Source organism: Peromyscus leucopus, chromosome 2 (assembly GCF_004664715.2).
Source record: "Peromyscus leucopus breed LL Stock chromosome 2, UCI_PerLeu_2.1, whole genome shotgun sequence".
Taxonomy (NCBI): domain Eukaryota; kingdom Metazoa; phylum Chordata; class Mammalia; order Rodentia; family Cricetidae; genus Peromyscus; species Peromyscus leucopus.
The window spans coordinates 64168747-64184310 of record NC_051064.1 but is presented as its reverse complement, the minus strand read 5'-3'; the positions used below and the strand labels follow the sequence as shown (position 1 = coordinate 64184310).

Sequence of the window (15564 nt, the reverse complement as noted above, 5' to 3'; positions counted from 1 at the left end):
TGTGTGACATTCTCAAAGAAGAAGCATTTTAGAAATGAGAACTCTGTGCTCATCCCAAACTAAGTGTGTTATCTCAGAGACCTGTGATGCTCTTTTCTTAACTTCCCAGTTTTAGTGTAAAGCTTGGAGCTGTTAAATTACAGACTTTGAACTGGAGAATTACCTAAGTTTTAATGTAAATAGTCCTCAGTAAGCTCAGCTTATGAACTATTAGTTAACTAGTTAACTGTTAGTTCACAATTAATTATTAGAGAATGGTCCTAGTCTTCTATTTTGTAGCTTTGCTATATTTATAGGTATGGTGATATCTTTTAAAATTTCTGGTTGTTGTGCATGTATACATGGTGTGGGCAAGATGCAATGGATGCATGTGGAAGTCTGAGGGTAACTGTGGGGTTTCTTCTCTCTGTCCACCTTTATGTGGGATCTGGGAACCTCAGGTTGTCAGGCTGTGTGTCGAATACCTTAACCTCTGAGCCGTCTTTCCCCGTCTGTCATTATATTCTTAATTGAGTAAATAAATGCATAATCCATGCTAACATTCTTGTCTCCTTGAGAATACACAGATGAGCAATGCATCCAAACTCATGAGTCTGTACTCATAAAAGAACCAGTTTTGCTATCTGTAAGTTACACTGAGTAAAACTGACTTCAAGAAAAAGGGGGAGGAGGAGAAATGAGTGATCAAAATGACAAACATTCCTTAGAAACCACACAAGAAGACTGAGATGTTTCCATTGGATATGACCTTGGAGACTTTATGGTGAGCAGTGGCCATGGGCCTGGAGAGGCAGAAGCCAGAATGGTAAGGCTCGAGACATGGGTCAACCAATGATTGGTGGTTGCCTTTCAATATCTGGTTTTCTCCTTTCCTGGGAGTACACAATCCCTAATTTTGGCTGTGTTCTTGGCTGTGCTGAACGAGGTCTGCTTTGCCCAGTCTCTCTGGAGACTTAGTTGTGACACCATGTGACTGAACTGTGACAAAGAGGTATGAGTGGAAGAATTCTGAGAGCCTTCCTGGGAGGTAGCTGGCGCAAGTCCTTGGCCTCTGTGAGGGCTGAAATGCAGACATCAAGACTGGAGTTGGTGAGGCCAAGTCGGACTATGAAATGATTTCAGGAAGGAAGTCCACATGGAACGGCAAATTTTTGAAGGATCCTGGACCTTTTAGCCTTTTGAAAACACTTGGTAAGTTATCCCAGAACTGCTTATCTCTGCATTTTTAAAAGTAGAAGACAGTGGGGAGAGGAGATGGCACAGTTGGTCAAGTACTTCAAGGCAAAAGGAGGACTAGAGTTTGGGTCCCCGGCGGTCATGTAAAGGAGGATGATGGAGCAGCCCTGATTTCCAACCCCGGTGGTGGGAAAGCAGAGGGGCCAATTTTTGGAGACTTCTGGCCACCTGGCCTCACCAATCAGTGAGCTTCGGGTTCAGGGAGATGTTGCCTCAAAAAAGTTAAGTGGAGAGTAACTGAGGAAAATGCCTAGTGTCAACTTCTGGCCTCTACAAACGTGTAGGCATGCGAGTGTACACACACCCACAGGGAGCAGGAGACCAATAGTTCTTCTGTCTAAGCCTCTTGATGAGGCTCAAATCTACCAATTCTGTGACAGAGAGGAGACAGGAAATGGTGGGTGTCCAGCTGGCGAATATGGAGAACAATAAAAGGGAAGTGTCAAGGTAGGATGACAGGTGGGGAGGCATTCGAGTGACAAAAGGCTTTGATAAGTTCCAAACTGACACCAGAGTCTCCACGGCTTCAAGGGGACAGAGAGCTTACCTGGAAAGAAGCTCCATGAACAGTCACTGACTCTGACTCCCGGGCTCATTCTCTAGAGGAAAAGCAGGAGCCTCCCTTGCAGTTACAGCTCAATCCTGGCTCTCTTGTCCTTATGATGGGTGGGGCTCTTGGCAACCCACAGCCCTCACTTGATCTGGCTCCTGCTGACCGCCTGTCTGTGTCCTCTGTCCTTTCCAGTCTGGCAGAGACTTTCCTTAGTGCCTGGCCAAGCAGGTCACTCAACCTTTTGTTTGTTTGTTTGTTTGTTTTTGGGGCAGACCCTTATCTCACTCTGTAGCCCAGGTTAACCTTGAGAACCTGCCCTTCTTCCTTCTCTGCCTACCCAGTCAAGGGGTGAGATTACAGGGGTGCCTAACTACACCCAGCTAGACCTTTAAAAACATGTAGTAAGTTACCAAGAAAATCACTTCGAAGAAAAAAAAAAAATCAGTGATTTTTGGATTACTCACAGAGTTCTGCAAACATCACAAATTAACTTGAGATGATCAGACACAGCATGTTCTGACCAAAAATTATGATGCACATGTGCACATGTCTTGTGTATGTATCCGTGGGTAAATGGGCACGGCAGGACGTGCAAGTCAGAGGACAACTTGACAGAACTGCTTCTCTCCTTGCACCTCGATCAAACTCAGGTCTCCCGGTTTGCCATGACAAGCACCTCTACCCGCTGAACAATCTCTCTGGCCTTATTTATTTATTTAATAGTAACATTTTCAGCCATGTTTTTTCTTTCTGTGCACTGTCTTTCTCCTTCAGTCTGGAGCTGGGCTAGGGCAGGGACTGAAGCCTTTGCCTGGGCAGTACTCAGCAGCCCCGCTCAGAGGTGGACCAGGCAATACATGGAGACCCTGAAGCCTGCCCCACCTGTTCGTCGCAGTGGGTGAGGAGACTGCTGGTAGAGAACTCTTCCAGTGGGCGTAAGCAGAGAATTCTTGACTTCAGGGAGCTTATTACCACAGGGTGGGGCTGAGGTCATTTGGGAAATCATATTCAATTGTAACTCTTCAAGAAAACAGATCTGGGACATCTGAAGAATATCTACCTGGCAGGCAGGAAATCGGAGACTATGGTGTGACACCAAGAAGGGCGTGGGGTCGCCCAAGTGGAAACACCGCATGAACTTGCGCAGCGCAGCTGGAGTTTTCCTGGTACTCCCGGCAGATGCGGGCTGTGCTGGCATAATGGCGTTTCGCAGTCCCAGACAAACCGGCCGAGGGCAACGCTTGCTATTTTGCAGGGGCCAGGAACCGCCTGCAACTTCTAGGTGGCGACAGCGCCTACCTTGCCAAGGACTCCATCGTTTCCCTACGCTCCCTAGGCCGTGCCACCCGCCGCCACCGCCCCTTGCCCCCTCCCACGCTTCTCCCGGAGCTCTGCGTGGCGCCGCCGTGGGTCCCAGGGGAGTCGCGAGCGCACCTGGAGCCTCGGGCGCCCTGGGGACTAGGGCGTGAGGTGGCCGCCTCACCCGGTGCACAGCTGGTGGTGCGCTCCCTCCCGGATCCCCTTAAGTAAAGAGGCTCGGTCTAGCGCCCAGCGAATAACGTTATCCAATTGCTTCCCGTTTTATTCACAGGCTGGGAGCTGCGAGAGCCAGAGCGTTCCCTCGCCAGTGCTCCAGGGGAGGAGGGAGGCGGGCGGGGACCAGGGGACGGCTTGGCTGCTCCACCTTGCAAGAGGCCAGAGCGCCCCGGCCCCGGCAGAGGCCAGCAGCGCCTGGAGCCCCGCAGCAGTGCGCCGGGCCGCCCGGATCCCCGCGATGGAGTGAGTATCCCCGCGCCGTGCGCCGCTCCGTGCCTCCCTGGGCATGTTGCCATGGTGACCGATCCCCGCTCATCTCCGTCCAGCCTGGGTGTTTAATTTCAGTCCACTGTGTTCCTCTTGCTGTTTCTATAGCAGCCGCTGCGGAGTGGGTATCGACAACCCTGAGCTGCGGGGATTTATGCCACTGTCTTGGGGATACATGAGGGGTCATGTTGCTAAGGAGCCAGATCTTTTTTAAGCTTCTCTGGGTCCCTGGCCCCGACCTTGTCCGTCTTGGGGAGTTGGCCGCAATAGCCATTACTTCCGATTCCTAACCATGTCAGCATTATTGGACTGCAGTTAAGAGGTGTGTGTGCGTGTGCGTGTAGGGGGGTGTCACTGCGGATCCGATGCAAATGTGATTCCATAGGAAGGGTGTGATGGAAGGATGATGAGTTGTGAGAGATATGAGCCAGAGCTGGCTACTAGAAGCTACTGGAGGACCCCAAAATAATTAATTAGCTCCTGGGGTAATCGGAGAAATGAGACAGAAATGTCCTAGCAGCAGTCTGAGGTTCGAATGACAATGTTGGGCATCACCCGCATTGCATGGGAGGGTGGGGAAAAGACGGCTTGAAGACAAGAGAGGCGGTAACCAGAAAAAGACACAGTGAGGGCTCCGGGTGTGGACCCAGCCTAGGGTCGCTGTCTCTCTCCACGTTCCTGGTCACTCTCCCGGGCTGATACTGCAGCAAGGTCCCTGTGACAGGCGTCAGCCTGCCGCTCCATGAAAGCCAGCAATTACATCTCTGCTCACTTGGTTCGCTTCTCCCTCTCGCTCCCTTCCCACGGATACTCACTGACTTTGAGGTCGTATGAAATCATATTTCAGGTTGGAGATAATGTTATGTTTTCAGATACCAGGACCTCCATGCCAAACCCCAAAACTCTAGATTCAGCCTTTATGCTTCTGCATAGCCAATTGTGTAGATGCAATTTACTCCTCACCCAGTGGAAAGGAGGAGCGAGAGATGATGTGGCCGGCAGGAGTGAGGGACTGTAGAATTCTTTGGCTGGCAGCAGCAGTGTTGATTTCCCACGACAGTGTCTGAATGCCTGTGAGCCTCGGTTTCCCCAGTTGCACATGGGGAAAAGATAGTCCTTATTACTTAGTGTTACTGAGAGGATCAGATAATATTTGCTTCTCTTCTGAAGCTCCTTATTAATTGTAGAAACAGATAGGGGAATTAGACATTAACAGCTGGTCTTCAGAGTCAGGATTTCTGGGACTTAGTCCTTTGACACATTGCTGAATAATGTCAATCTCTCTGGGTTTCATTTTCCCCTTCTAGAAAATGGAATGATAATAGTAGCTATTTTGAGTTTTTTTTAGTAAAAATTAAGCAATTGATATACATATATAAATACATATGTGTTAATACACACACACACACACACACACACACACACACACATCTTAGAACAGGCCTGGAACAAAGTATGCTTAATAAGTATCACCTAATGTTTATAATTAGTATCTGTCATTTATTATCATTGTCATAGTCTGCAGCCTTCTCTGTTGACAGTTTATGGGGTATTAGGTTGGTAGAAAGCCGGTTTTGGGGGCAGTTTTCATAATTTAAAATATTTATTTACTTATTTTGTGTGTGTACGTGCCCCAACATGGGCGTGGAGGTCAGAGGGCAGCTTGTGAGAGTTCACTCTCTCTCGAACTGTGTGGATCCTGGGTCATCAGGCTTGGTAGCAAGTGCCTTTACCAGCTAGGTAGCTCTCCAGACCACAGATAATTTGTAAAGAAACACAGTGTCCTGAGGGCAACAGAGCCTACCGCAGTCCCCATGACGACATTGTAGGAGTGAGGATTTGGGCAAGCTCCTGGGACTCAGTACAGTCACCGGGCCCCTTGGCCTCTGGAGTTCTTCATCCCCATTGGCCACATTTTTCACTATGGAGACTGCCCTTTACCAGTGATTGAATGCTGGCCCAGCTGTCTCTTGTGTAGGGTCAACGGCAGCCTGGTTTTGTTTTGCGCATGAGGAATGATGATTTTCATCCCCACACTAATGTATCTCCCCTAGATGTGGCATCCGGACTCCATAACTGTGGCACAGAGCCTCTAGGTCACCCCCTGTTTCCTCCTGGTCTTAGCTGTGGTTGGTGCCAGGTGTGCCTACCTATGCCCCCCTCTCTCTCCTTTCCAGTATATACATGTCCTTCTACTCTGGTCAGCATGACCTTGGCCTTTTCACCCCCTGTGACATTTGCAAGTGCTCTGTACCTTCCGGTGAACCTGTCTAATTTCCCACTGTCTGTCTGCCACACTTCATCCACTTCCTTAATGCAATTAGTTTCCCACTTTTTTCTTTCCTTCACAATACTACATTTTCTGTCCGTCCACGGGTCTAACAAAATTTCTCAAATATCAAGCCTTGCACTTGTGCCAATGGAATCCCACCCCTTCATCTCATTCTACGTAGCCAGGTTGCTTTGAATATGAGTGAGATATAGTTTTGGTTCCCTTTACTTATTGTGTCCAACTTGTATTTATGAAAAATTAATTAAAAGAGGGAATGAATTTGAATTGGCTTTTTCATTTAATCAATGGGTATTTGTTGAGATTAGCAGCGGTTGATAAAACAGTCATGTTTCTCATGGCACAGAGTTCAAAATCTAATAAGGGCAGATGCTAACCCAGTAAGCACAGGAGCCATGTTATACAAAGTGTGACACACACCATGAGATAGGACTGTTGCTAGAGTTTTCCTGCCTTGCCCACAGTCAGGACAAATCTTTGTCACCCCATCAGTCCCACAGTCGCTCAGACACAACCAAGTAAACACATAGACTTATATTACTCATAAACTGTATGGCCGTGGCAGGCTTCTTGCTAACTGTTCTTATATCTTAAATTAACCCATTTCTATAAATCTATACCTTGCCACGTGGCTGGTGGCTTACCAGAGTCTTTACATGCTGCTTGTCCTGGCGGTGGGGTGCAGTGTCTCTCCCCCTCCGCCTTCCGCTTCCCAGAATTCTCCTCTCTCCTTGTCCCACCTACTTCCTGCCTGGCCACTGGCCAGTCAGTGTTTTATTTATTGACTAATCAGAACAATTTGACATACAGACCATCCCACAGCACAGGACACAGAAGAAGTGATAGGAAGGGCATGGGGGTTGGATCAGCTCGTCAGTGAAGCCCCCTTGGGAAACTGATACTTAACTATCAGTCTAAACGATGAGTAGCAGTTGCTGAGTTAGACATGAAGGGAAGAAGCACCTGGAGCTGTGGAAGCGGCATGTGCTAAGGTCCGGAGGCAGGAGTCATCTTGTCAAGTTGGGAGAACTGAAAGAAAGGGGGTGTGCCTGGAGCTTTAAAGAATGAGCGGAAGATGTTCCAGGGATGAGGCTGGAGTGTGTGTGTGTGCATGTGTGTGTGTGTGTGTGTGTGTGAGCATGTGTGTGAGCATGTGTGAGAGTGAGTGTATATGAGTGAGTGTGTGTATGAGTGTGTGAGAGTGTGAGCATGTGTGTTAGGGTGTATGTGTGTGAGTTTGTGTGAGCATTTGTTTGAGAGTGTGTGAATACATGTGTGTGTGTTTCTCTTCTGTTGTGATTAAAAATATGCTGACCAAAATGACTTACATGAGAAAGGGCTTATTTTGCAGGTAGTTTCAGCCAGGGGCTAACTATTGTGGCAGGGGAGGCATGAGATCAGCCTGTCACATTGCGTCTGTACCTAGAAGCAGAGTTGAGAAGAGCAGTTTGGGCCAGGCTATACACCCTCAAAGCCTGCCCTAGTGATGGAATTCCTCTAAGGTTCCACCTCCTAAAGGTTCCATAACCTTCCCAAACAGTGCCACCCCCTGGTGACCAAGTGTTCAAACACATGAGCCGGTAAGGGGCATTTCACATTCAAACCACATCATGGAAGGTCACAAAGTAGTAGATACTTCATGAGGACTTCGGATTTCACCGTGAGTGTTTCAGGGGTCTCCGTAAATGATGATAAAACATCAAGTCTAAACATTCTATAAAAACCCCTAAACTGTTTCCCCCGCTTTTTCTTCTAAAGTTACTTGAAGCAGGTGACTTAGAAACTGTCCTAGCCAAGTCTCTGAAAGCTGTGTCTGCCCTAAGGGAAGGGCAATCAATTTAAAAATATGGCTGACTGTGTGCCAGAGTCTGACAGTCTTGAACCAGCCAAGGTTGTCAAACAAAATGAAACTATACGTAACCAAAAAAAGGTACTCATTTATTTGTGAGCGTTACTGGTTTCGATCAAATAAGAGCTTCTTCATTTGGATAAGGAAAGCCTCCTCAGTAACTGAGCAAAGAGGGTAGCCAATCACTGAGTTTAGAATATGCCTTGCTGGGATACTCTCTTCAGGATGTGTAGATCTGAGAAGCTCGACTGTGGAAGAGCGGAGACAGGGATGGTGTGGTCTGTGCAGTGCCTGCGCTCTGGTGCAGTACAATGTGTCAGAACTGCAGCTCCTTGGCTGTGGTTCTCAGTGGCTTGAGGGTGAGATGGATGTGGCTGGGAGGACACACTTTGGTTCTCCCACTTACTAATTTGATGCCACTCCGGAAGCTTTGCCTCACACTTCTCTGGAGCAGTCTACAAAACAGTGTGGGATCAGAAAGGCATGAAGACATACAACGTGGGAATTCGTCAAACTGTTGCCATCTCTGCAAACACTGGGGCTCCCGTGAAGCCTGTGGCAGCCTCGGAGCCCAAATGACGTTTCCATTCACCCAGACAGAGGCCTGATTTTCACACGGCCTGTGAGGCAAGTTCAAACCACTCAGAGGAGATCATAAAGGAGCTGGACCTGGTGGTGGTGGTGGTTATGAGATGAGACACCATCTTACTATTTTGCCCAGGCTGACCAAGAACTCACTGTACAGCGCAGCCTGGCCTCAGACCCACAGTTTTCCTGCTCCCACCTCTTGAGTTCTGTAATCACAAATGGGCACCACCACACTTGGCTCAAAGTTAGGTTTTGCAAATGAACAGATCCAGGCCCACCAAGGTGTAAGTATGGTGGGGGCATGGAATCCCAAGCTCAGGACCAGCACCCATGCCTTCGTTCATTCGTGCAACCAATTCATCTACTTCACAAGCTGTCGCTTAATGTTTTCTCTGGGTCAGTGCTGGGAGAGGTAAAGTGGTATAAATGGTGACTAGACATCCTTGGCCCTGTCTTCAAGGAGTTCCTGGGATAGGCTGTGTGACCACAGATGCCGTATAATGTTGGGAGGTTTTGAGTTGTTAATCCTGCCTTCTGTGCAATGTCCTGGGCTCAGTCCATTATGAACATTAATCATGTTTCATAATGTGTGGGAGCTCAACGGTATAGTGCCCATGCTTCGCATGCACAAAACCCCAGGTTTGATGCCCACCACCAAAAGACAAATGTGTAAATATGTTAATTTTATGATAATGTATGATTTTAAACAATTGTAGTGTCACAGAATTTGTGGTATACACATCTCCAGTTTTCTGTTTTTTCCTTCAAATCTCAGCCCTGAGAGGCTGTTACCATTAACTGTTGGGAGATATCTTCCTGGGTAACTTGGATGCCCACAGCAGAGTCAGAAACTTGTGTTTTTGTGGGTTAATACTCCTTTCCACCCATAACACCCCTATACGCTGCTTGTAGCTTGCATTCTGTTCGTGTTATTCTATAGCTTGCATTTTGTCCATGCTGTTCTGTGCATGCTTTGACATAGCAATATACCCACATCCGCTTCATTAGCATTTTACTAACAAGTTTGTTTTTACTTTGAAAGTGTAGCTAGCCAGCCTTTACTGGACATGCGCTTGGCTTCCATTTCTTCTCATTATATTCAATGCTACAGTGAACATCTTGGATGCTTCAAAAATGAAACTGAAAGTCGTTTTCTGGAAATGTGGAGTGAGTGAGTGAATGTGCATATTATAAATTTCGTCAACTACTCTCAAAGTCTCCAGAAAGGCTGTACCACCAGCACAGCCTCACATTGCTGCAGGGACATTAGCGAGCCCTTTGTATGTTGGCATGGATGTTTGTGGCCTCAGCTCCCCAGGAGCACTGTTGTCAAGGGTGATGATCCTTCCTGAACTGCTTCTGTGGGTTTAATATTTGGTTGAAAGATTCATTTTCAAGCAAGACTCAAAGGCAGTGAATCTTTCTAACCTATTCCCATTCCTTCGATGAATAAATACACCAAATGTGCCCAGAGTTTTTGGATCACAGAGCTGGGGATATGGCTCAGTTGGTAGAGTCCTTGCCTAGCATGCAAGGAACTGTGTTGGATGTCCAGAGTGGCATGGCACATGCATCTGTCATCCTAGCACTTGAGACTTGGGCAGGACAGTTAAGCCATTTTTGGCTACACAGAGATTTCAAGGCTAACCTGGGCTACATGAGACCCTGTCTAAAACAATTAATATCATGTCTTTCCTCTTGAAATTCTTGTGCTATTCTCTGGTGTTCTGACATAGATCTGTGTCAGAACCTCTATTTATTTATTTTGTTAATGCTTGTAAATCCTTACAGTTCTAGCTCTGATACTTTCTTTTGATAGAATTAAGCTTTCTATAACATCCTGACGCTTCACTACTTCTCCTGCGTGCTTTCTCATGCTTCTATGTTAATTTTACGTCTTCCTGTAAACATCTGTACTTTATCTAGATTGATTTACCATTCTACTGCTACGTTCAATATGTGATTCCTTTAATCTGAAGAATCATGTTTCCATTATGTATTCAATACTATTTTTTGCTTGTTTTGGTTTTTGGAGTCAGAGTCTCACTATGTAACCCAGGCTTGCCTTGAACTTGTGGCTTTGCTCAAACTGGCCTCAAATTCATGATCCTCTCACCTTAGCCTCCTGAGTTCTAATTGTAGGTGTGTGGCATTATCCTTGATGGTTTCTGTTTGTGGAATAGTTTCTTCATGCCTTCAACGTACAAAGATCTGCTTGCTCTGCTTCCTTCTGTAGGGGCACCTCACTGTTACACCACCATAACTAGTTCTTTGCCTGATTTGTCCCTAAGGCTTTATTACACTGAGAAGTCTATGGATAACGGGTACTTTCACTCGGTAAGACATCATTTGTTCATTGCTATTCTGATGTAGTTTTCATATTTGTAGTGGTTTTATTATAATCTTCAGCTCTTTTTCTGACTCTGATAGCTCACTTGGCACTTCTTTTTGATTCTTGTTTAAAGATTTATTTATGTATTTATTTGGAATTTGTGTGTGTGTGTGTGTGTGTGTGTGTGTGTGTGTGTGAATGTATGCACATATGATGTGTGAGTGTACTCTTGAGCGTATGTGCAGAGGCCAGAATGTCCTTCTCTATCCTGCTCTCCATCTATTCCTTTGAGGCAGGGTCTCTCCTGAAACTTGGGTTTGTATTTTCTAAGCTAGACCAAAAGCTACCAAGCCCCAGAAGTCCTTCTATCTTAACCCTCCACAGAGTGAGCATCAAAGGCATTTGTGGGGACCCTTGGCTTGTTACATGGATGCTTGGGTCGCAATTCTAGTCCTCATGATTGTGGAGTGACAATTCTTGATTGCTGAACTGTATCTTTATGTCCCAGGCACATTTTTTTAAAGACCTATAATTTTAAAAAGTGTTTTGCATGCTTGGAGAACAGTTTATTTATTTCACGTATTTCTTATGCTATGTTCTGAAATCCCCTCATCTGCTTCTTACTTGCAAATCTTTTCCTTTAAGAATGAATAAGTGTGCATAATGCACTTATGCATGCTGAGTGCTTTGTACTTATTACTTAGAGATGGAACAGTTTTCCTAGGAAGAAATGGAGACAGCCAGTTTGGGAGGACAGGAACTAGGTCCAATATTTTGTCTCATGAATATTTCCTGTAATTCTACCAAGTCTTTTTGTTAAAAGACAAACAAAAGGAAGCCTCATAATGAGTGAGCAGATGACTTGGACCGCATATCCTGGCTGGCTCTGTAAATGTGCTCGCGTGCAAGGAAGGTAGGTGTTGAGTCCCTGCTTATCACCACTTAGTTGCTTCCAGCCAGCACCTGCAGTGGTTGTTTTTCTCTTTGCTCTGATAACATGCCTGATAGAGGCAGCTTAAGGATGGTAAAGCTTAGTTTGACTCATAGCTTGAAGGCACTCACTACTATGGCAGGAGTGGCATGGGCTCAGGGTTGTGAGGCAGCTGGTCACATTGCATTCACCACTAGGAAGCAGAGATGGGTGAATGTTGGTGCTCAGCTCACTTTTTCCTCTTTATTCAATTTGGGATCTGTCTCTTAGGGTTTCTATTGCTGTGAAGAGATACCATGACCACCATAGCTCCTATAAAGCAAAACATTTCACTAGGGCTGGCTTACAGGTTCAGAGGTTTGGCCCATTATCATCATGGCAGGAAGCATGAATCTGGATCCACAGACAGCAGGAAGAGACAGTGAGCCACTAGGCCTGGCTTGAGCATCTGAAACCTCAAAGCCCATCCCCAGTGACACACTTTCTCCAACAAGGCCTTGCCTCCAATAATACCACTCCTTATGAGTCTATGGGAGGCCATTTTCATTCAAAGCACCACAGGACCCCAGCCATATTCAGTGTGGATCTTCCATTCTTAGTTAAACTTTTTTGGACACACCCTCATAGACATACAAGAGGTGTGCTTCTGTAGGGACTTTAAGTCCTACTCAGTTGGCATGGAGAGCAACTATCACAGCATCTGTGAAGTGAGGTAGTGAAAGTCGTCAACCAGGGCCATGGGGATTCCTTTGTTTTCGGCATCCCTTGCTCTGGATGTTTCATTTGTGTTAAGCTTTAAGTTACAAAGACGGTGGGCTCTCATAGTCCCTCCGGCAGCCATGCTAGGCATCACTGTGAACCAGCCACTCCACACAGATCGCTCCCATGCTTTGCCATGTCCCTCCTCACCATCCCAACTGCATGCTTCCCTGAATTCTCTCTTTACTGGTAAAGAAGTTTGAACACTCTTTGGGGTCTTTAGAAAAAAGTATTATCCTTTAGATTTGTCTGTTGGGTAAACAGACATTCTTTTGGCAGATAATTTCATAGTCTGTAATTTCAAATCTCAACTCTTATTTCATGGGAGATGTAACTTTTTAAATTTTCCACTCCTTCGTTCATTTCTACAAGTTCTCGGGATATATAAACAAAAATAGCCTTTGCAATACTTTTGAGAAAATTTGTCATGAATCTTGCATTCTTATGAAATAATATTCAGAGCTATCAAGTACTGTTTTTACTGGTAAATTCACTGTTATTATACATTTTTATGACAAAATAGTTCACAAGTGAAATGGCAAATTCTTTGCAATAGGAGAATCTGGAAAGAGTGTGCATGGTAGGCACTCTCCACCTCACACTTCAAGTCCATGCTCTGCCCCACACATTACGGCATGATACCCTATGAGTCTGACTTCTGTATTTTCAGCCATATTGCCTTTGGGTCTATCAGTGGACGACACTAGCTGGGGAGTCACAGTAGAAGAAGAGTGAGGTGGGAGTCTCCCTTCCTGCAGGGTGATGGGCAGGCCCATGCTCCAGCCTCTCCAGCAGCTTTTGACGTCTATCTCTTTCCTGTACCCCTCTGGAAGTGGGTGTGGCCATAGCTACCTCACCATTTGGCTATCTCCTGGCTGTCTCCCTGTTCCCAGAGGTTTCCCTGCCCTTTCTCTTGGAAACAGCCTCTTCCTGAAGCTTGCCTCAACCTCCCAGTGTGAGGATACCCTCTAGTTCTAGTTGGGATCCTCAACAAAAATGTGTGAAACACAGAAAGTTTGATGCCTTCCAGAAATACAGTTCACAACACGGGATGGAACTTGGCCAAGGTTGTTTATGAATGCATTCTGATTGTTGAATCTCCAGGCTACAAAACAGGACAGATATCTTGAGCACTGTTGTGAGCACCCACAGCCGTGAAGAAACTCCAGTTCCAGAAGATTCCAAAATGCTCTTTGCTTCCTGTTGAAATGAGCATTTTTCTTATGACTTAAGATAAAAAGTTCACCCTGTTCAATTCCTCAGAGGAAAAACTACTTTCAGTCATGACAGGGCTTAGACTCTTATTTTATTTAAAGAGATACTTCATTTCTTTATAGGAAGGGACCTTCGTAGTTAAAATTCTGTTTGCACAAATGCACCTTCATAGTGTTTGACCTACTGTTTAAACAGAAAGATAAATTACCTAGGCATGGTATGTAAATGAATGCTCTATAATTTGGTGCCAAGTTAGTTATCTTCTTCAATCTTCTCCTTTTAAATTATTATTAGTTTTTAGACAAGCTCTTGCTATATAGTCTATGTTAGTCTCAAACTTGACACTTTCCTACCTCTGTCTCCTGAGTGGTAAGATTGTGTGCGACTATGCCTAGATTTATGTTGCTTAATCCTCTTTTTCAAAGATAGTCTTTTCTTAGAGTTTCTATTGCTGTGAAGAGACACCATGCCCACAGCAACTCTTACAAAGGAAACATTTCATTGGGTGGCTCGATTATAGTTCAGAAGTTTAGTCCATTATTGTCATGGTGGGAAGCAAGGCAGTCATGGCGCTGGAGAGAGAGCTGGGAGTTCTTTCACCTTGACCTGCAGGCAACAGGAAGTAGTCTGTTTCATTGGATGTACCTTGAGCATAGGAGACCTCAAAGCCTGCCCCCACAGTGACATGCTTCCTCCAACAAGGCCACGCCTCCCATTAGTGCCACTCCCTTTGGGGGCCATTTTCTTTCAAATCCTAAAACATAAAATATAATCTAACCGAGAGGTATTTTCATAAGTTATGAATAAAGGGGCTATAAATTAGGAGTATTATTTTTCCATCTGTTTTGTATAGTATTTTCTACTTGGAAAATAAGTTATTCAGACTGCCTGTCCTACTTTCAGAACTTCCATTTCTCGGTTGTGTTTATCATTCCTTCAACCCATCCCCATTAAGACCTAGTGTGTGCTGAGCACTGTGCTGGTACCCATGGTACAAACATAAGGACCATACCATCCCTGCCTCCACATTCCAAGGAGGAACAAACACAAATGGCTAAGTGGTCATAGTAAGAATACTTTGTGTTCTGCTGAGAGAGAACAAGTGATGGGATACTGTCAGAAGGCATGGGGTGCAGGAGCCAAGATGAGTTTGGGAAGTCTAGGGATGCTGAGAGACTGAGATGTTTAAAGTCAAGCTCTTGCTTAGCCCCTGAGATGAATTTCCCATAAAACCTCTGTGCTTAGTATCTATGTGAGTTGTCCTATAACAGCTTAATCCTAGTTCCTAAAGAAGTATTTCAGACAACATTAAACAGGATTTGAAAAATGAATTTAACAGTCAACTATTTTTCCTATACTGAGACTTCCTCTGTGATTCTTCTCACTGTGGGAGCTAGAGAATGTCTGCCCCTTGAGGAACCAGGAACTTGGTTTTTCAGATGACAGTACAAACTGGAATCATTAAAAACAAAGGAAATAAAGGCAAATGGAATAAAATATAATAAAGCAGAAAAATAGAGGTAGGGATTTTCTGGGCACACAAGGAGCCTGGAAGGTATGTAATTAGTTTTTGAGACCACATTTAAAGCCCCTGAACCTTGGTGTGTGTGTGTGTGTGTGTGTGTGTGTGTGTGTGTGTGTGTGTGTGTGTATTATACACACGTCTACACACATGGAGGCCAGTGCTCAGCCTCAGGTGCCATCCTTGGAAGGCTGTCCACTTCCTCTGATACAGGATCTCTCGTTGGCCTAGAACATGCCAACTAGACTAGACTGGCCAGCAAGCCCCACATTCCCTCCTCTTGCTCCCAGTGTTAATACAGACACAGACCATCATGCCTGGCATCCTTTCCATGGACTCTGGAGATCAGACTTAGGTCCTTGTGCTCGCAAAACAAGGACTTTATTGACCAAGCTGCCCCACCTGGCCACTAAACCTCTGAAGGTTTGAAAGGCATCAAAACTGTAGGACTGTTGCTATGATCCCTTCACATACGTCACTCTGACC

The 15564-nt window shown here is 45.6% G+C and overlaps 1 protein-coding gene across 5 annotated transcripts in view; it reads left to right on the top strand.

Annotated features, from left to right (window-relative positions):
- Positions 1–3228: 3228 nt before the first annotated feature.
- The window catches only part of Palm2akap2 (PALM2 and AKAP2 fusion), a 474883-nt gene continuing 462547 nt past the window's right edge, over positions 3229–15564 (top strand). Inside the window, exon 1 of one of the 5 annotated variants that reach the window (XM_037202635.1) lies at positions 3229–3568. In XM_037202635.1, the coding sequence (XP_037058530.1) occupies positions 3564–3568 (5 nt within the window). In that variant the 5' untranslated portion in view covers positions 3229–3563. The remainder of the gene's footprint in view (positions 3569–15564) is intronic. The other 4 variants (XM_037202633.1, XM_037202634.1, XM_028883004.2 and 1 more) reach the window with 4 other exon arrangements.